This window comes from Amblyomma maculatum, chromosome 1 (assembly GCF_055883805.1).
Source record: "Amblyomma maculatum isolate TAMU_Amacu chromosome 1, ASM5588380v1, whole genome shotgun sequence".
Taxonomy (NCBI): Eukaryota; Metazoa; Arthropoda; class Arachnida; order Ixodida; family Ixodidae; genus Amblyomma; species Amblyomma maculatum.
The window spans coordinates 470,052,742-470,074,234 of record NC_139344.1 but is presented as its reverse complement, the minus strand read 5'-3'; the positions used below and the strand labels follow the sequence as shown (position 1 = coordinate 470,074,234).

General features: G+C 45.7%; 1 protein-coding gene across 3 annotated transcripts in view; it reads right to left on the bottom strand.

Annotated features, from left to right (window-relative positions):
• Sting (transmembrane protein sting) overlaps positions 1 to 21,493 on the bottom strand; it is an 89,822-nt gene that overhangs the window by 26,831 nt on the left and 41,498 nt on the right. For 2 of the 3 annotated variants that reach the window (XM_084605318.1, XM_084605311.1), the window contains exon 5: positions 3,284 to 3,428. In XM_084605318.1, coding sequence (XP_084461444.1) covers positions 3,284 to 3,428 — 145 coding nt within the window. Of the gene's footprint in view, positions 1 to 2,502; positions 2,612 to 3,283; positions 3,429 to 21,493 lie in introns of all 3 variants that reach the window. The other variant, XM_084605326.1, reaches the window with a different exon arrangement.

The following is a 21,493-nucleotide window of genomic DNA, read 5'->3' as shown; positions in this document are numbered from 1 at the left end:
TCTACACAGAATACAGAAGTCACTGGGAATACAAAATATCTCCAGGCAATTTCTACCTGCAGTGCCTCTCAACAGTCTCTACCATGGCATTGGACTCTGAAAACATTTATTTTTGCCATAGTCATGGGAAGTAACACAGGAAACATATCTATTACAACTGCTGAGATTACAAAAACTTGCACTTTGAACCACAGCTTTTACTCACTTGCACATAATACAAAATATCTCTTGTCAACAATACCATGAACACAAGCTATCTCCCGGCTTTTCGCACATCCTTTATTACCTACTTGCAACACTGGACAAGTCAGTAATCTTAATCTGTTAATCTGTCGCAATGCATAAAGACAAAAATGAATAAACTCACACATAAGCAACACTTTCTTGAAACACAAGCGCAAATGGAACATTAACCTCTTGTTCACTGTATTTGTAGCGGCTGACCATTGTGTCAAGTTACGTCTGCATTTGACCACTAACTAGCCACATCAGCTATTCGACCAAATATATTTGTACGAAGTTTCCTCGTTGCATATGAATAAACCTTCTTGAATCTTAAGGTGAATCCAAGGTACACTTTTCCAGACAGGGTGACTATAACGGCAAATGGCTTGGAGCACTTCCCACAAAGCACCTGATTCACGTATCATTCCTCAGACATCCATGCTCACAAAATCCTACGCCTGACAGACTGAATAGCTTACCAGCCAAAGAGTTGTCTGCTAAATGCTCACAAGTGCTGCTGCTGCATTTGAGTTGGTAGCTTTGCAAACTGCAATCACATGCAATGATACCTTTTACACTGCCTTTTAAAGCAGCCAATTTGGGTACACATTGAATGGCCTAGTCTGACTACGCTGGGTACAGCTGAAACGCTGGCACACTGAAGTGCTCTTATTCAATAGAACCACAGACAAGTGCAGTAAAACAAATTCTCCACATGCTGTCTGTAACTTTTACTCAATTGAAACCGTCATCTGGAGCCAAGAATATGAATGAAAGAGAAACAATTGTAAGTGAAAGAAAAGTAGTGACCCAAGATGCAACTCTTGCAAGTGGTCGAATGGTGCATATGATTACTGGCCAGATCCCTGAAAACCTACTGAATTCAGCTGCTTTCAGCATCTAATACAGAATGAACAGGTTGAGCACTTGTGAGTGATAGAACATGACCATAGCACAATGAAATGGGATGAAGGGCGAGGCAGAGGCTAGAAACATAGGCTCCTCCAAGATAACAGTATTTAGCGCGCAAGCAAAAAAATGTCAACTCTTTATCAGAGAGGCCAAGAGAAGCTCTGCTCAAGGAACCTTCCTAAGACTAGTGATATGTTCAGATTCGATCACTTCTGTGCAAACGTTTTTTGCTATTCCAACTGATGCCATGTTCCAAGTCCTGAGTGCAATTCCTTCCATTAGGCAGGCGAGAGAGCAACTTGTACGAGTCCTACATCAAAGTCTTATCCTTCTATCTTTCACACTGAATGAAAAACACACAAAAAGGGATGAGGCATTTGAACATACATATGATGAGCACTTACTAGCAACAAATGTGTTTACTGAAATGCTTGAATTAAACATAGAGCAAGAAAAACTGGACAAAAAACCAAAACCAACAATTAGACATTATAACTTAGAAAATAAACATCTATCATCGTCAGGGCAAGGGATGGCTTGCTGGTACGGTGGTCTGTCTAGGCAATGTAGTAATCTCCCGAAACTTTTGATCTTGATGACACCAAGTGAGATTCACAAGTTTTATCTGTGAATCTCAGTTTTGCTCAGCGAGCCCTGGAATAAGGGCACCGAGCCTGTGAGAAGACGGAAGATGGACCTCTTTTGCAACTAGCACACGACCTTCCTAGAGAAATTAACGTATTTTCTATCCTATCCTATCTGTTTCCCAGTGTTTTCACATGTGACATGAGAGGTGAGTGCCATCCTTCATATTATATCTGCAGTGTTCAGTGTGCCACAGTCGGTTTGGCAGATGTACACCGCACCACATGACACAGGAACCTCGTGTGACACACCTTTTTTGCAGGCTGCCATAAATTTTGCATGTTTGATGTCATATTTTTGGCACGTGCATGCCTTTTTTCTTTCGGAGGGCTTTTTCTCTACTGCGTGACAAATTCTGCTGAACTTGTTCGGCGCAGAGAACAAAATGTACAATGTAGCAAGAAGCCACCTTTTAAAAAAGGTTGTTTCCAATGACCTCATGAGCTGTGCAATGAATATAAGAAAGAACTGCAAGTTTCCTATGATACCTATCCTCCGGGCAATGCTTCGATTGTCCACTGACACTTTTTACTATTGCTCTTTTTGCAAATTAGTAGCATTGTTCCCGCAATCTCTATCCCCTTAAAGCTCCAAACGTTATCCTGAATCTGTCCTTAACTCGGAATGCAGAAGAAGCGGGGGTCTTACATGTTCAGCGTAGGACTGGACATCAAGATCGCCACCAACCCCGAGAGTTGTGGAAGGAGACAAGTGACTCACTCTGGCTGAGTGGCCTGTAGTAGCCACAGAAGACACTGCATGCCATGCCATCCCCCACGACAGGGCTGTTGCTGGTCACCGCCATGGCCCAGCCAAGCACAGTTCGATTCTGCACAGCCACATACACCAAGGAAAAATGGAAGTGGCGAAGCACCTGCCTTCTAAACCAACCACAACATTCTTTTTTTTTTTTTAATTCCAGTAATAACTATGCCAGGAGCAGAGTGGAGTGAAAATATGTGCCTCATTTTTTAAAAGAGAACGCCTGAAGGCGAAGACACGGACTGGTCTCGGAACAGGCACTTAAAGTAGACGGATGTGGAACAATTTGGAAAACATCTTGCCCTGGAAAAACTCAAATAAAGACTGGACCAAAGGTGTGACAGAGCCACTAATGTTGAGATGAATGGAGTGCAGACAACCTCTGTACAGCGTGCACGTCAGTCACTTCCAAACTGCAAAACCACAGCAGCAGCCACACAAGGACATAAACATGTCCTCGCACACTAGCATCAACCTGGGCAAACAACATTTCCCGAATATGACTGGAATGACCTGTGAACAAGGCTAACTGGACCAGCACCGCACTGCACGTGCGTGTGTGAGCAGCACGAACATGTGGACTGCGTTCGACATTTCTAGCATCACCACTAGGTTGTGCAGGACCTACTCTGCACAGAGCCAAGCTTTCCAGGGACCCGAAGTTGCTCGAGAACGTAAGAGTAACCATTCGCCTGTGACCACAAGCAGTCAAGCGAGGGCGATCGGAAGCCTCACTCACAGCAGAGCGAGCGGTCATGCAGCCTGCCACAGGGATCCACGAGCACCAGGAGGTAGTTGACGGTAAAGGACCAGGCAAGGTTCTCGCCTGTGTAGGACAGCCCCAGGTGGCACCGGTGGTACTGCAGCTCCATCCTGGATGCCTGCTACTGGCCCCAACCCAGGGTTGTATGTGCGATGCCAGTTTTTTGAAATCAGATCCGACACCAGTAACGTGCAGGATGGGAGAACAATTTCTACTGAGTTACAGATCACTGGATGCAGAGCATAAGCAACTGCTGCTAAGGAAAGGGAACTTGTCAACTACTTTGAAAGGCACATGGGCTGGTGTAATATTTGAAATGTTAATATCAAACACCCACTACAAAAATGGTGCCCAGATATGCAAAATGCAGCTCAGCCTTCTAGAGCTGTCCCAGCATCAACAGTTTGCTACCAAGTGTAACACACAGTGTAAATGGAAGTCTTTTCACAAGAAAGTTAATAGTGAGCCACCCATGGCATGGTTAGACGGCTGCTGCAGAATGAAAAACCACCACCCATCACACAACTCCATTCAGTAAGTCATAATAGTTGCACACCAATTACATATGACACTGTGCTCTTCAACCAACTTGCTAGATGGCATTCAGATGGTTTTAAATGCCTATGAGTATGCCAGGTGTCCCAACTATATGTAGCCAAAGTTTTGTAGAAGACGGATAGCACCAGTGAAATGAACAGAGGGCTGCTGAGGGTCACATGGCCTAGTTCACTCTCCAAAGTCTGAGAAGCTAACTTTTTACTTAGGAACAAAGTGCCCATTAAAAACTTGTAGACTATCTTAGAAAGAAACTAGCTGTGATGTTCCTATCGGGACAGGATTTAAGCAGCTTTATTTATAGGCCTTTAAATAAAACTAAACTTAACTAAAAGAGCAGTTCTCCAGCACAGAATAGCAGATTTTATTTGCTGAGGCGCACCCTGGGATGCTGAAGTAGCCTTGTTGTCATGTGGAAGCTTTCTTAATATGCTAGTTGTCTTTTAAGGCTGGTACAAGGAACAAACTGCAAAAATGTCACACAGCTGATATTTAAGACAATGTACAATATACTTGTAGTGACATTTTGTTTGTGAAGTTAATAATAAAGGTATTGTTTGGTTTATGGGGTTTAAAGTCTCAAAGTGACTGAGGCTATGAGAGATGCCATAGTGGAAGGCTCCAGAAAGTTCGACCACTTGGGGTCTTTTAATGTGTGCTGACATTGCACAGCCTACAAGCACCTAGTTTTTTCGTCTCCGTTGAAAAGCAGCCACTACGGTCGGGATTCAATGCCACATCCTTGGGCACCAGTGATTAAGAGGTTAGTTAATTAGTCTCTGGTAAACAGCAAAATTTGGCAAACAAAAAAAAAACTGCAGGATAGACAAGGTCTCTCAACAACCCTAAGTTGGTCGCACTGTGCTATGGCACCCCATCTGTCTTTAAAAACGGCAGCGGCGGCGGCGGCGGCGGCGGCGGCAGCAGCAGCAGCAGCAGTTATTTTATTATATATATATATACAAAAGAAAGGAAAAGATATTTGCCAGCCCTGGCATTTGCTATCTGAAGCACCTGAACTGGGGCGGCAGAAATAAAGGGATAGAGAGAAAGGGAGAGAGGATATCAAAGAGGTGAGCGATAGGGAGAAAAGCCAGGGTAGGGGAAAAGAAATATATACACTATGGCACAATATATAGCAGTACTGGGCTGCTCGCACAGGAAAAAGCTGATGTCTGACCTCCTTTACAGCCCAGCCAAACCGGATTGTTTGGGGGTTGTCTGCATGTACATAAATTATGGTGAGGCTACCCCCCCCCCCCCCCAAAAAAAAAAAAAATATAAAATAATATGCCTCTGCCCATGTGTCTACATGTACAGACAGATGTTGACGAAACATTCATCCATCATTCGGCATCCGCATGGAGCGTTTTTTTGCCGCCGGAGAGGACGATTTTGCCAAATCGTCGGGATCTGGCTGAACAGATAAAAACGCCGACGACGCGCCGACGCCGGAAGTCGGCAGCGGCAGAGGGCAAATGAGAGCCGGAGCAGGCGTCACGTGATTCCGGTTGGAGCCACGCCCACGCCGGCCGAGAGAGAGAGAAGCTCGCGATATAGTGCTCTAGAATATTCTAGAGCACTATACTCGCGAGAGCGAAAAAAACGACGGGGGTTTGGCGCTCCGACGGTGCCGAGGGTTTCGGGTTTCTCGGCCGAAACGGCCGAGCAGCAATGTAGTCTTTCGGAGTCGCTCCGCGCACGAGGCGACGACAGCAAGGTCCGGGCATCGGGCATTTCCTTTTTTTTTTTTTTTTTTTTTTTTAGGTTTTTAGGTTAGAGTTTGGTGAAGGTGGGCCGTCCGCTGGGGCCACGAGTGTTTGAGCTCGGAGGTTGTTTATGAGCTGCTAGCCTTGCCAGGGGACCTCCGATACCTCCCATGTGCTATGGCTTCTGCATTTAGATCCATAGCTGTTGGAAGTGATGCCTGTGCCTGTTTCCTTGACACACCTGACCCAGAAGAAAGAGAGGAAACCACAACTTGAAGCTCGCGGCGACAGGGAAAACAAGATGTGCGCGACCTCGACGAACGGCCGGAGCGCGTGCGTCGCGCAACTGGGCGGCAAAAAAAAAAAAAAAAAAAAAAAAAAAAAAAAAAAATGGAGGACGCTTAAGCTTCGCCTTCAAGAGTGGAACGCAATAGCGTTATTGCACCTCGTTCGCACCGCCCACTCATTCGCTCGGTATGCTCTTGAGTCACACAAAGACATAGTTTTCATACTCAACACTTCTGAGCACCACGCAGAAGCATGATTCCTCGGAAGCAGCTCGGCACACATCGCAGGGGACGCTTTCCCAGCAGAAGCGCTACGGCGCAGCGATCACGTCAGAGGCGTCCGGCATCAGACGCTGCACCTAGCAATCGAGCTGTGAGCGGAAAGAGGAGCCGCGTCGCCTAAACACCACTGTTCGAGTGACGCACGCTGGATGTTGGAAGGGGAGAGAGCGAGAAAACTTATTAAACGCAAGGGTGACCCTGGTTCGATTCCCACCCAGCCGACCCAGCCCATCTTGGAAGCTGCTTTTTATTTATGAAGTGCATGCCGGGATTTATCGCCCACGGCCGCCGACGACACCGGCTTTTCTGCGACACGCTACCGCGTTAAAACGCCGCTCGGCTGCTGACCATGCGGGAGTGAAATCGTCGACGCGGGCGTGCGACGCGTTTTCGCGTGCAAAAAACGCTCCATGCGGGCCACGCTTAAGGTTACGTGCCTGCTAGTTTGCTTCACTAATAGTAGTAGCATGCAAGCTTGGCCTGTAGTATGGCGATAACCCTAAGCAAAGGGTAAAATTATTTTCATTTTTGCTCCCAACATTACACGAATCACCAGCGCATTTGCAAACATCTTTTCCTATGTATTTACCAAAGTAAAGTTCCAGGAATGCAGGATGCCTCCTGAAAGATGATCCTTCTTAAAAGCTAACCCTGGTGGCTAAACAGGTGACAATTTCTGAGGCCTTAACTGCTGCACGTAATGAAGCAACTCTGACACTTGCTCTCATTTTAATTCTCGCACCTGCATATCTTCACACATTTTTAGTGTCCTCAGACATTAAAAAATCACCAGAACTAGCCAAATTTATTCCGGCTCAAATGATCACGCCTCGGGTTTTTCTTCTTTTATTATTTCTGTAATGGATGTACATTTAGTAATAAAACCTGCAAGACAGTAACTTTTATTGCACACTTTTAGGCGTTAAAAGGTTAATGGCACCACACACATGGAACCACTACATGGATGTTATACTGCCTCATTATTACCAGTTATTTCATGGTAGCCAATTGTCTCACATTCCGTGCTTTCAATGTGCACACAATGTGCTACACCATGCATCATACCCTCGCAGGGTCATCTCAACAGCAGCATGACAGCAGTACTACTACACAATGTGCTTGGCTGGCATGCCTGGCTTTGATTACCTCTTTTACTGCCCACCAACTCAAGGCTCCCTTTTGTGTCTGTGGTAAAAAACAAATTAGGCTGTGGCTTCGACAGCCAATGTTCATGAAACGGTAGCCACAGGCTGGCATGAAATAATGCAAAAGCTCCTTCCATACATTCAGGTGAATGCATTCATATAAATGATTTCACACATATTCTACCCACAAGCAAGTACAAAAGATTTTTTTTTTTTTTGCTCTTACAGCAGCACACTTCATTTAGGTGAGCACCAGTTCTGTTCAACGTGGACAATGGATATAAGTCGAACCCGGATATATCGAATTTTGGTTACATCGAACACACGGAATACCCCTTTGAAAATCCCATGTAAAAGTATAGGAAAGCCGCATCATATATCGAACTCAATTTCGCCGGTCATTCGATATATCGAACTCCGCACCACGCATTGGAAAGTGTGCCTTTCCTAAAGGCGATCGATCACCCTCGGCCGTTTGTCGCGTGACGTTTCCAAGCCAAAGAATGAGAGGGGACAAGACAGTTCGGCTAGGGCAGCGCCGCGCCCATGCATTCCCCAAAGACGCGCGCATCTGCGGTTATCGTTTCCCGCGTGCTAGCACGTGACGTTTGCAAGCCATGTGCGTGAATAAACCAGAGAGAACCGGTAGGAACGAGAGGGGAAAAACGCGATAGAGCGAAGCGCAAGGGTGTGCACATTCTTTTGCCGAGCTTTCTCTCCCTCTTTCCCGGCCTTCGTTCGCAGTAGCACGCGCTACGCATGCGCCAAGCCAGCTCAGCCCGCTTTCAGACAGAACGTCGGACGCTTTCTCCAGCGTGTGTTGCGAACCTTCTGCGCGCGGCGGCTGACCTATGGCGCCTGCGGAAGTTAAAAAGCGGCAGATTTTTTTTTTTTTTTTGTTTTGCGAGAGTCGTCTATTCTTATCGTTGAGCTGTACGCGCGGCGTAGCGTAAGATATTACGTTACGAAGCGGCTTTTCTTTTTTTTTTTTTTTTTTTTTTGCGGGAGTCGTTTATCCTTGCATGTATGAATCAACGAAAGCACGCGGTCAGCTGCGATCATGACACCGCGGCTTTTAGCATTTTTCGCTTCAAACAGCATTTGCAGCTGCTGTATCACGCTTTCCAATGATTTTGTGGCAGTGGACTATGCCCGCCCCAAGCGCTGCATGATAAATCAAACCAGGCTTGTGCAATCAAAGCCATCACGGGCAGTCTGCCAAGTTCGCTCCCCACCCTGCTGGAGCTAAAGTCAAAAGATAAACAAGGCGCGACGTTATCGCTGCGCAGCATCTTGGCACGCTGCCAAGAAATGAGCTGTGGATGAGACGACCGAAACGGAGTGCGACATGCAAGCGAAAACGCTGGCGATTTCTGCCGCGGCGACACACAAACCTTGTTTTGAGCTGCCGCGGTGGCTCAAACTTGCAGAGGGACGCAGCCGCTCGTCGCTGAGATCGTTTGCACGTGAGCGAGCTGGCCTTAACGCATCCCCCCCCCCCCCCCCCCCCCCCCAATTCTCGAGTGCAAAAGTGGAGGGTGGGTTCATTATGTGAGTTGATTACGCGACAAATACGGTATGGTTTTTTCGCATCGTAAGTGCCGTCCCAAGCCGATTTCTGTATATCAAATTATCGACATATCGAACTATTTCGCGATTCCCTTCGAGTTCGATATATCCGGGTTCGACTGTATACTTCACAGAATCTTAAAGGGGAACACTAAGCAAATCTAGGCTCGCAGGTTAGGCTAACGTAATAGCAAAGTCGACGAATAATCGAACAGTCCGAAAAATCAGTGAATTAAAAAAAAAAATAGCTTTACAAAAATCACAAACTTTGCCGCTCCCTATATGTTTCGTTTATAAGTCAATAAATGAGAGTTATCGGATAGCGCGATCCGCTACTATGATCAGTTTCTGCGCGCCAACTATGCGCACGCGCTAGCGCAATCTGATACGGTGGGCCCAGCCGCCAGTGCGGGCACGCTGACTGGTCCCGACGCGGTAGGTGTGCGTGCCGCCAGGAAGCATGTAACTCGCCCAAAGTGGTCACTGCATGCTCAGTGGTGCCCTGCAGAAGGTGATCGTGCTAGCTGTCACCACTGTAGCCCTCCAGTTAGAATATCTTTGCCATTCATGCTTTGGTCATGTCCATGCCACTTCACGATGAAGTACAGGCCATGCTTATGCCGCGAACGAATGCACGCGCCATGTGTAGCAATAATCGCAATATCATTCAGTTTCCGTTTTCATGGTTAACGATGGTAGCAAAGATGGTGAGGTGGAACTCAAGGGAAAAAACAACAACAAAGAAATGAGAGGAACGAAAGCCTACATTAATATGCTGCCCCACCCCCCCTTCTTTTTTTCCCCGTGGCGGGCGGCGGCGTCACAGCGTGTGTAGAGGCTGGTGCTCACGCTCCATTTTTCCGTCCGATTGCGCGCTCTAGGCTACCGCAATGACAAGACTGAGGATTCCCCTTGTTACTGCCTCCGACGCCAATTATGCACACAGAGTCAAGCAGTTCGTCCTAAATAACTCGCTTCGCCTAAGCTTTCACGGCCACACAAAACCGGTCTGTTTGCAAGAACGATGTCCACTCGCGTCTATTTCATTCCGGAAAAAAAAAAATGCCTTCGGCCAGAACACGACCTCCACAGTATTGCTGGCGCCAAATTTGGCCGGAAAATTGAACATTTAGACAAGTGTTCAAACTATCGGTCGTGAAAATGTAAACGCTCCTATGGGGCGTGTGACGGTTTCTGAATGAAGTCCGAAATATCAGGCTAGTCCAAAAAATCTGTTGGCTACTGCACACGTGTCAATTCTGCACAAAACAGTACTTTAATGAGCAAAGCAAAATGCATAAAAGTGAAGCCATGTGAAGTGAATTCACTGCTAATCGTAACTGGTTCCCAACTCTGTTTTTTGCCATAAATGGGCAAGTATGAAATAGTACTGAAATATCAGCAAAGCAACATGGCAGGCGTAGCCAAGAATGCAGACTTTTATAATTAAAAAACAGTGTGAAGCAGACAATGCGCGAGACAAACACGAGCCCTAAGCTTCATCCCTTAGCCTTCCGCATACTCAGCCCGAGTTATGAACTTGATGGCACTTACTCTTGAAAGCAGTGGCTCAACTGAAACATGCAACATAAGGAAATAAGGCAACCTTTCCTAGGCTCATTGGCGCGGAAATGTGAGAGGATATATTGGAAATTTCATTGTCAAATTTCTCATAAACACAGTCAACCTTTCTGCCCAGGAAAAGCGTTTGCCAGCATTCCTATGGGGATATCCGGTCCATCTCATTCTGCCATTTCCCTGCAGAGTTTCTTTACAAAGAAGTGCTAGTTTGGGGACTGCTGCCTGTTAACGCCAGATAGCAGTAACCACTCTGCAACTCAGCTATTGAACACATCCAGGCAAAATCCGCTGCACTACAGTCGAACCCGGATATATCGAATTTTGGTTATATCGAATTCACGGAATATCCCCTTAAAAATCCCATGTAAAAATATAGGAAGGCCACGTCATATATTGAACTCAATTTCACCAGTCATCCGGGTTCAACTGTAGTTGGAAAAGAAGGACGCTTAAATTTAGTGGCTGTTTGAAGCAGTGTCGTAACTTAAGTGTTTATTCCTCGAAAAATATGGGGTTAACAAACCAAGACAACAAGTTCTTGAACTTTGGCTTACATAGATTATATAATGACCTCTGTACTTATGAGAATAGACATGAAAATTTTGTAAATAAACTTACTGCAGTTTTGGTATAGTCGACAGTTGTGTTTTAACCTTCTCTACAAGTTACAGTTAAATCTCGTTATAAAAGACAATGTTACAAGAAACACTCTGTTATAAGAGACATTTAAAAATGGTTTGGTTGGTTTTCCTACTTCTGCCATGTTAACAACATTGCATACAAGAGACACTTTGTTACTAAGGACAACTTTTTCAGGTCCCTGGAGTAAAATCACTATTTAGAAGAGACACAACCCAGGTGTGCTCATGCAATGAAGCTGAAACATACCAACTCGTACATGATGCACTTCAGATTCCCTCAGTTAAATTCTGTTCCATATCAGAATCCTTTTTGTTGTATATGTCAGGAACTGAGAAGGAGTGCTTCCCCATCACTAGAATATCAAAACGACCCCATTGTTTCAGCCACTGGCATCACATTACTGTCACCTACGAAACTAATCAAAATTCATGAATGGCATCCAGCGTTTTTAACTCCTTGCTGTTAAAATTTGATCACAAGATGAAAGCTCATAATCCTGATGTCTCTTTGTGAACAATGCTTCTTGCAGTACCAAAGTTCTCATGCTCAAAGCCACCAAAGTTATTTTTTCCCTCCAAACTCCACACCCTAACTTCAACTAATAGACAAAGACATTGTGCGCTCTGTCAAGTTGTACATAACAAGGTTGGCAGAACGCCTGTAGCTCGACAGGCAGCAAGACTGTACAATAGTAATAGATGCGAAGCTTGCTGTTCATGTGATTTCAGGTGTCTGGAATGGCCTGAGAAGTGAAGCTGTGAAAAACTGTTTCAGACAAGCAGGCTTTAAATGTGGTGACATGATGTAAGAGGGCCCATATATGGATACTGTAGAAAGCTTCCTTGAAGATGAAGCATGGGCGAGCATCCAAGAGATGGCTGAGGTACCGTAATGTTTTGAGGAATTCGTATCTGCAGATGTGGGTGTTGTGTGCTCCCAAAGAGCTTTCAGACTGTGCAATTCTCGCGCAAGTAAATGGCACATGGGCCACAGAGGGTGACTACGAGGACATTTTAGAGGAAAGTGTCAGCATCTGAGGGTGACTCATGTAAAAGTGATTCAAAGGTATTAGAGCAACAGGAAGGCTTGTAAAGTGAAGTGCTTAACCTCCAGAATTTGGGAAGGAATACACTCTGCACTCACAAAAATACATACTAGTATGGATGGCTTCTTTAAGCTTTCCTGAACAATTTCCTGTTAATGTGTGTGAATACATTTATATGCTGATGTGCAGTAAACTGATCAACACAGTGCTTTTACAGTCGCCGACCGTTTTTTCGGACTTGAAGGGACCCGAAAAATGGTCCGAATAATCGAACAGTCCGAAAAATCCGTGAAGCACAAAAAATCACTTTATTCAGAGGAAATCGGCTTAAAAAAGTCGCCGATTTTGCCTTGCGGCAAATTTCTTTTGCTGGCGATGATTTGCGCTTGTATTTGCGCCAAAGTTGTCGTTTCACTGTACACGCTAGACAGCAAGTTCACAGCGTTCGTAATTTGTGCAAGCGATGGCTGTGGTAGGCCGCCCGAGTCGTCGTCGGAGTCCGACTCGTCTTCAGGTTGAAGAACCTGGCGTACAAGTTCGTCGTCCGTGAGGTCCGCACACATATCGAGGCCGTCGTCCACTTCAACAAACTCGCGGAACGTGGAGCCCGTTGGAATGTCCATTCCGTTCCCGCGAAGGTCAACGATGAGGTCTTCGCCACTGTCTGCAGTCAAATCCTCAGAATCGTTGCAGTCTTCTACGTCATCGACTTCATCGGCGGAGAATCCAGCGTGCCTGAAGCAATTAGCAATTGTTTCCGCTCTCACTGCCTTCCACGCGTCAGCCAGCATGCTAACCGCCGCAAAAGGATCCGTGGCGTACTTTTTCCCGTTGTCAAAACAAAGGACTGTGCGCCGCAAAAGACGGGTCCGATAATGCACCTTAAAGGGACACTAAAGACAGCCAAAGATGGTATGAAAATCTAATAAACTACATTTGGTGACACTGTCGCCGCATATCCGGCAGCAAAAAATCGAATAATTGCTGAGATATTGTGATAAGAAGTTGAGGTTTTTTCTTGTTCCCGCCGGTCGAATTCAAACTGTGGCCTCCAACTACGTAGTTGGAGTTGAGTGACGCACACTATGACGTAAGCGGAGACTCCGTGATAGCTAGCGAGCCGGCGCGGCCCGCGGCGTCGCATCCCTCAAGGGCCAACTTGGCAACAGCGTACTCGCAATGACGGCCTCAGTCGAAATAAATAAAACGATGAAGAGAGTAATTTACCGAGCGATGGGCCCATAAAGGAAGAAAAAAAAAAAAAAACAGAGGGCTTGTAATGCACAATACTTTACATGTTTCTCAAGCTTTTGCGCTCCTTCTTGCACTACTGTGTATAAACAAACCGAGCCCTCGGTCATCGCAACGCTTCCTGACATGTTTACATACAAATAAGATTTAGTTACCAGCAAAATAGTGTCCTCGCTGCTGCGCTTGTCAGTTTTGAAGCTTCGTCGCACTTTTTTCTTTCAAGGTTTGTGCTACAGCTGCGTGTTCAGCGAAAATTACGTCTACGGTAGCAGAACATGACCGAAGTGCCGGCGCCACTACATTTGCCAGCGCTGTGAAATTCCACATGTTAAAATGGATCCAGTGCACAATATAGTGCGCATAGGCATCCAGAACATTAGTTGCAAGACGTGAGAGCAGGCAGCATGCGCCGATGATCAAGAAGTTGTAATGTTTAGATCGGCAGCAGAAACACTTTATTGTAAATGGGGCCATGACATAAAAACTAGAAATATTTCCAAAGCAGTTGTGGCGTGGCGTAGCCGAGCGGTTAACGCCAAACGTTACGAAACAAGCAGTACGGAGTTCGAGACTCACTGCTTTTGGCTTTTTTTTTTTTTTTTTTACAAATCGATTTTTTTTTAATATTTTGTAATGTATTTCTGGTGCTTCGTTATTTTTAGTTTTTACTTTTTACCCGAGGCCCTTTTTTTCGCCAGGCGACGAGCGCACTATATCGACGCTCTCCTTGGTATGAGCGGCAAGTATGCCCCTTTTGTTTACGACGCCTGCAAATAGCACATTGAAGGTCTTGTTGACGCAGTATATGTTGGTCAGATGTGCTACGATTTAGTGAACAATTCAATGATAATGCGTTTTTCCTTCGGTACTTAGCATATGTATGCTTTTCATGACGTACGTAGCTGCAGTCAAGCGGTCAGGTCGCAGTCGAAGCGGCAACGGCGGCGATATGTTGGCGCAGAAGTGTGAACGAAGGAGTGTGTCGGCGGTAGCGGATTTCGCTCGCTCGTGCCTCCAAATGCTCAAATGGGAACCATCAAGGCGCATCTGCTGCTCCAAGCTCGTAATTCAGGCGCTGCAGGTTCAAACAAACTATCCGAGTGCGCCCGAAATTCCTGAGCCGAAACATAACCAAAACTGAAGTGGGCGCCTGTGGCGCCTCCAAGTATATTTTTGTATTTGCCTTGCAACGTTTACGTTGTATTTTCGCCGTCGTTTACGTATGATAAAAGCGTGTTATCATGTTTGAGAAAAAACGTACTACCGCATTCAAACATTCAACGTAATTCGCATTTGTCAGCCTCCGGGATCCCTAGCGCGTCACGTGATTTGTAGTTGCGAGCCTCGGCCGTTTGGCTGTGGTGGCGATACCTGTATTTCTGTTATTCTTCTTTACTACCTTATAACAGCTCTGTTTTCACTAAGAGTGGTCTTTTTGTAATCAGGAACTGGCGTTCTATCGATGCAAACCCACTTCCTTTCTCTCTTTAGTGTCCCTTTAAGGTTTTTGATCACCCCCTGGTCCATTGGTTGGAGCACGCTGGTGGTGTTTGGTGGCAGGTATTCGAGCCGAATGACTTTCAGGTTGTCGAAGGCGCCGTGAGCCGCGCAGTTATCAACAAAAATAATAACTTGTCGCCCCTGTGACAACACGCCGGACGTATGAGACAAAGCACAAAGAGATAGCTGCCCGCGTCAGCGTTGGCGACAAAAGCAGGTTGACGGCGATGACAATCCGACTGCCACCTCGAAGTGGCAGAGATTGCAGGGGCCTCTCCTGGCAAAAATGGGGCACCGAAACCATGTCAAGCCAATCCAACTGCAGAGCCAATCCACCTCAATCCAAGATGGCGCTTGTTGCGCCGGCGATATGGTTATAGTGTTCTAGAATTGAGAAGTGTGCCGTCTGCCGCCGGCGAGCTGGTCGTTTCAGCGATGACAGGAGAGAGGGCGCTGTGTGCAGGAGGAGCGCAGTGAGCGCGGAGCAGACAGCTGGGTGAACCGCCTTCGGCACCGCTAGTTCAATCGGACTCCGAAGGCGCATAGCAATAAATTGTGTCGCTTTAGCTCCCACACGCTTGTCTAAATGTATTAAAACGGTTATGTTCATGAACAAAACAACTAGTTCCCTATAAAATAAGCGGCCGTCGTCAGGGAACGGCAATACACATACAGGCAATGTAAGATATACAGATTGCCGACGAACTGACAAGCAACGGTAAGATATATTTCCTGAACGTATTGGGTACTTAATTTCTCGAACACTAGTGGGAGGTTCAATGACGAATGTCTAACGTATTTCTATGATCATGTAAATTTTTAATATTGGATGCACCGGTTTATGCGGGCATCCAACCGGGTTAGACTGAAGTCTTCCATCGACGCTCGCACGTACTGAAAACGCAGTGAATGGGGTTTTAGGCTAGGCTAGCGTACTTTTTGCGCCACATGTAAATAGAGGTATGCGAAGATTGCTTGAAGACATAAATTATGCCAGCGCTTACTGATGACTTTATTTAAATGTGGGCGAATACATATGAACTGGCAGTTCTACTCAAAACGAAATGAATGAATGAGAGCACATAGCAATGAACGAAACCACACAATGGACGACGTGAAAAAAAAAAAAAATCGCGACTTAGTGCAAGAATATGGTACAAACTGTACAGAACTATATGAGAATATTAATGAACTGTACTAGGCCGTGAATAAATTAAGCTGCTAAATTTGAAAACACACAAGAGAAAGGCAGAATGATTAAATAAAGTCCTCAAACACGATTACTTGCATCTCCTCAGCTTTAGGTGCTTTACCTGCTCTGCTTTAGAGGTCTGCTCTTGGTTTAGCGACTTGGCATAAAAACGCAATAGCATGAAGACGTAGAACCTCACTATGTTAATTGTCATTTCTTTGTCATGAGTAGGGCAACCAAGCTTGGAAACCTCTGCGCTTTGCAAAAGCAACGCAAATTCACGCATGCTATTTGCGTTAATCTTTCTTGAACCAGAAAAAAACCTTGAAAGACTCTTCCAGCGTGTGCACGAGCTTTGCAAGCTCCGAGGACGGATAAAGAAGACCTCCGTGGTTGAAGTTTGAGATAAATTGATTTTCTTCTTTTTGTGCCGCGCACGATTTGCTTGAAATGAGATAAGCGGAGCAAGTACTGCATTTTTCAACTTCTTCATGAACTTTCTAGCGACATATCCTGCAATATAAGCTATGAGACGGCTAGAACTGTGCCTAGTGACGTATCTGTGGTCGTCTGAAGGAAGGGAATTCAAAGTAGCTTCGACGTCCTCGAGCCTTCCCTCGTCAACCAAACGGTCAAGCTCATCAATAGGATTTGAAAGAAGCTGGGTAGGTTTCTCGCTTGTACGGCTAATTCCAAGTAAGGCATTTACAATTTCAGCATTACAATTTCCTGTCTTTGGGGGCTTCGCTAAGTTGTAAAATGCCAGGGCATTAACTGTCACTAAAAATTGAGCCGGCGTGGGATGATCGTTGCAGCCATTAAATTGCCTCACGATGCCGAAGAGGTTTTCTAGCTTGTCTTGGCTTAGTCTCGATGTGATAATGTATGTAAAACCGCATTTTGCAGATAAGTAGTCGACGAGGTCGACTGTGGACGTTACCCGAAGGCCTTCCGTGGTGCTGTTGCTTAGGAAACCATGCTTTGAGTCAACCATGCTTTGAGTGTATTTCGAGAAGGGAAGGGTTCGAATAGGGAAGGCAGCAGAAAGAGCGCGCAATGAGCAAGAAGAAAGAACGAAAGGAAAAGAGCATTCAGTAAAAGAAGGGGGGGGGGGGCAAAGTCATACGAGACGGACGGAACTGTGACTGTGCTCTCTGCAAACATGTGTTTTCCTGCTTGACCAATCATCGCTCTTCGCTCAACAACGCGCCATAGTACAACAGTCAGAGAAGCAACGCGATGCAACAAAATTCACGCAGGAAACGAGCCGCAGAAGCAGACGACCCAAGCGTTTCCTCTGCGGCGCGCGCGCTTGTGATGCGCTCCTACGGCTGACAGCGCCACCTACGCTTTTCATCGCTCCGGCGACCACGTTGCTCCTATTGCCGCGCGCCGAAGACGGCACACTTCCCAATTCTAGAACACTATAATATGGTGGCTAGAAAAGTTAGGTGACGCGAGCTGGCCGCGAGCGCCGCTCCTACATTTCATGCCTCTCGTAGGTGGCGCTGCTCTCAGCACTTCGATGCATGCTCGGCTCGCGCTGGGGCACAGCCGGTCTCGAGGGAGAGCGCGCGCTCCCCCTCGAGACGGGCCGTGGCTGGGGTAAACTTTGGTGCGATTGCAGCGCAGTCATACCAACAAAATGTTAAAATTATTGTTACCACTTGAAATATTTTAACCAGGTAAGCAAAATAGGCAAGTCAGGAGTGACGTCGACTGCTAATATGCTCTTTGGCACCGTGAAAGCGGGCGATGCGGCTGTGCCGGTTGTTTTGCTTGTCGTGCTACTAAATGCTGCTTAAATGAAGAAGTTTTGGTCTGAAGATGCATTACATCATTTCCCGATGGGCACAGTGGTCGAAGTTATAAAGCTAAATATTTTGGTTTGGTGTCGTGAGTTTTAAAAAAGCCAAAGCGACTCGGGCTGAGGGGCGTTGCAGTCGAAGATTACAGAGAATGCAGATGACAAGCGATTATTTAACGTGCGGTTACGTCGCACAGTACGCAGGCATCAGGCTAATTTCTATTCTTTGTTGTCTGCGAATTTCCGGTGCGTCTAAAGTGGGAAAGTGCAATTTTTAGCCAGATGATAGCCAGAACGTGCAACATGCGATGTGAAACGGTATTATAAGTACAGAAGGAACAAATTGCAGTTTTATTCACAAAAACCTCTCATGGATAAGCAAAGTTTTGTTTATTGCACTTAAGGGCAAGAATGCTGGAAAGAAAAGTGAAATATCACAATGTTGAGGTTGCTGTTGATGGCCTCAAATATACATGTAATACAGGTAGAATAAACACAATTTCCAGACACAACTGCTCACAACCAAATAGCAAATTAAACAACCCACCTCAGTTTCAACAGTTTCATTCTCCCTTGCCTTTCTTTTGAAAATGAATTCTGCGTCTTCAGGTGTAGTCTGCTAAGAACATAGAACTTGATCACTTTGTCACAAATTTAATATGTCCGTGACAACCAACCAGCTGCAGTTTGGTCATTTGGAGAATGGATACCAAGTCAATAAGGCTGTCTCTTCGGATTTCACGCGCACTAAAACAGCGAGTAAAGGTGTTTTCATGGGATGTCATAGGGGCGTTTAGATTGGTTGATGGAAACATAAGACCGCCTATGTCAACTGCACTGGTAATTAACTAGAATAGCAGCTTGGGCATATGTTGGTTATGCATCTTGAGGTAACAGCGCGGAACGTGGACGGGAGCACAAGATTAGAAGACGACACAACGAGCGCTGACCTTCAACTGGTAATTAAGACACGCTCAGTTCCGTTCTTGAGACTGAGGAGTTGTCTGCATTAGTCTTCACATTTGGTGCCAGCGATGCATTTCTTCGCCACATATCCAGCGATATAAAATATCAGCCTTGAATAACTGGCCTGAGTGATGACAGATGTGTGTTCGATGCCACAGTCTTTGAGAACTTCATTTGCCTCACTCAGGTCTCGCACATAAGAAGCTGGTCATGGATGTTGCTGTCACTAATATTTTTTTTTAGCAATTGACTGGCCTTTTGCCTGACATTAATGCTTCATTATTTTTTTTAGTTATTGATTGGCATTTTGCGTGACAACCGTGCTTTCATTATTATGTTTTAGCAATTTTGACTGGCCTTTTGCCTGACAACTATGCTTTCATTAATTTTTTTAGCAATTGACTGGCCTTTGCCTGACAACGATGCTTTCATTAATTTTTTTTAACAATTGACTGGCCTTTTGCCTGACAACAATGCTTTCATTAATTTTTTTTTAGCAATTCACTGGCCTTTTGCCTGACAACGATGCTCTCATTATTTTTTTTAACAATTGACTGGCCTTTTGCCTGACAACAATGCTTTCATTAATTTTTTTTAGCAATTCACTGGCCTTTTGCCTGACAACGATGCTCTCATTAATTTTTTTTAACAATTGACTGGCCTTTTGCCTGACAACAATGTTTTCATTATTTTTTTAGCAATTCACTGGCCTTTTGCCTGACAACGATGCTCTCATTATGTTTTTTAACAATTGACTGGCCTTTTGCCTCACAACAATGCTTTCATTAATTTTTTTAGCAATTGACTGGCCTTTGCCTGACAACGATGCTTTCATTAATTTTTTTTTAGCAATTGACTGGCCGTTTGCCTGACAACGATGCTCTCACTAATTTTTTTTTAGCAATTGACTGGCCTTTAGTCTGACAACGATGCTTTCATTAATTTTTTTTAGCAATTGACTGCCCTTTTGCCTGACAACGATGCTTTCATTAAATTTTTTGTTTAGCAATTGAAGGTAATTTTGCCTGACAACGATTCTTTCATTCTTTTTTTTTTTTTTTTAGCGGGGGGTTTCTAAACGCAAGAGAAACAGAAAAGTATGCACATGTACTACATACTCCCACTAGCACCTCGGCAAGAAAAACTACATAGGCACCAAACAAAACAGGATAACCTGAGCTAGGGCAAAGCCGATTGAAAAATAGCACCACAGCTCAAGCAGCATCTACAGGCAAACAAGAACGAACGAACCGGCGTGCGCCGGAGAGAATGCATCGAAGAGCTGACAGCAGCGCCACAGCGGCGACCAGTGGCGGCGGCATGAACCGAAGGCGCGTTTTCTCCAAGCGGCGGAATGCGCGGTCGCGCCACCTCTCCCTTCTAGCCACCATACCGGCGAAAAGCCGATAAGATGGCAGATTTTGGCCTGCAGGGGACTGAAATTAGTCCGAAAAATCGAACTTTCGGACTTTTAAAGTCCGAAATATCCGTCGCGAATATGTATGCGCTTCTATGGGGTGACTGACGGTGCCTCACTGAAGTCCGAAATATCCTACAAGTCCGAATTATTGGAGTCCGAATTACCCGTCGGCTACTGTACAATTTTTGGTTACAAGAGACCTTGCTTACAAGAGACATCATTTTCGGGTCTGTTGAGTGTCTCTTGTAATGAGGTTTTACTATCTTCTTTTTCTCCGAGATGAATGCGATAGGGATTGCCCGTGTCGTCCAAGAAGTTTTTCTTGTGCCCATGTCTTTGCGGCAAGTGTTATCATGTTTGAAAGAAAGCCGTCCTATATGTCACCTCCCAAGGCAGCCCACTAATTCCGCTTCTCCACTTTCCTGATGCAACCTACCTGAATGAAACTAAGCTTAAAGAAATTAAGGCTGTGTGCTGTGAGCTTGCGTTTCCTCTACATTTATTGTCAATCCTTCTTCCTGTAAACATATTGTAGCAATCCTGAGGAAGAGGAAAAACACATAGAAGAAGAAAGGGAAAAGGACGTTGAGAAAGACGAGGAGACTCTCGTGCCCGTGCCGGACTCGCAGCCGTTCACCAGCTGAGTTCTCTACCCCTCGACCTGTGCAGAGCTCCGAAGTCAAACCCCCGTCGTAACAACTTGATGGTAGACGCTGGGTACGAATACCCACACGACGCATCTTCAACCACTGGAGCCTCACCGGAGCCGTCGCCTCGCTGGTCTTTCTCCTATTCCTCCAAGAATGCAGCAGACAACTGAGCAGTCTCGAACATCAACGCGAAGCATTCTGTCCTCGTCTGGTGATGTACCACCAACTGCCTCGTACGCAACGCTATCGCTTCGAAAGCCTCGTTCTTTTGCCGGTCAAGCAGGGGAAGATGTTGATGAGTGGCTCACTCATTTTGAACGTGCGAGCTGCTTCAACCGCTGGGATTCGGTGGTGAAACTAGCGAATGTGGTATTCTTCTTGACGCAGACCGCCTTGATGTGGTACGAGAACCATGAAGACTCTCTGACCACTTGGGAGGGCTTTGTGGAAGCTATCAAAGAATGTTTTGGCGATCTGACTGCAAAGAGGAGGCAGGCTGAGCAGACAATTGCTCAGAGAGCTCAGACAGCAGGTGAGACTTGCACCACATACATCGAGGCAGTACTGAAATTATGCAAGACCGTC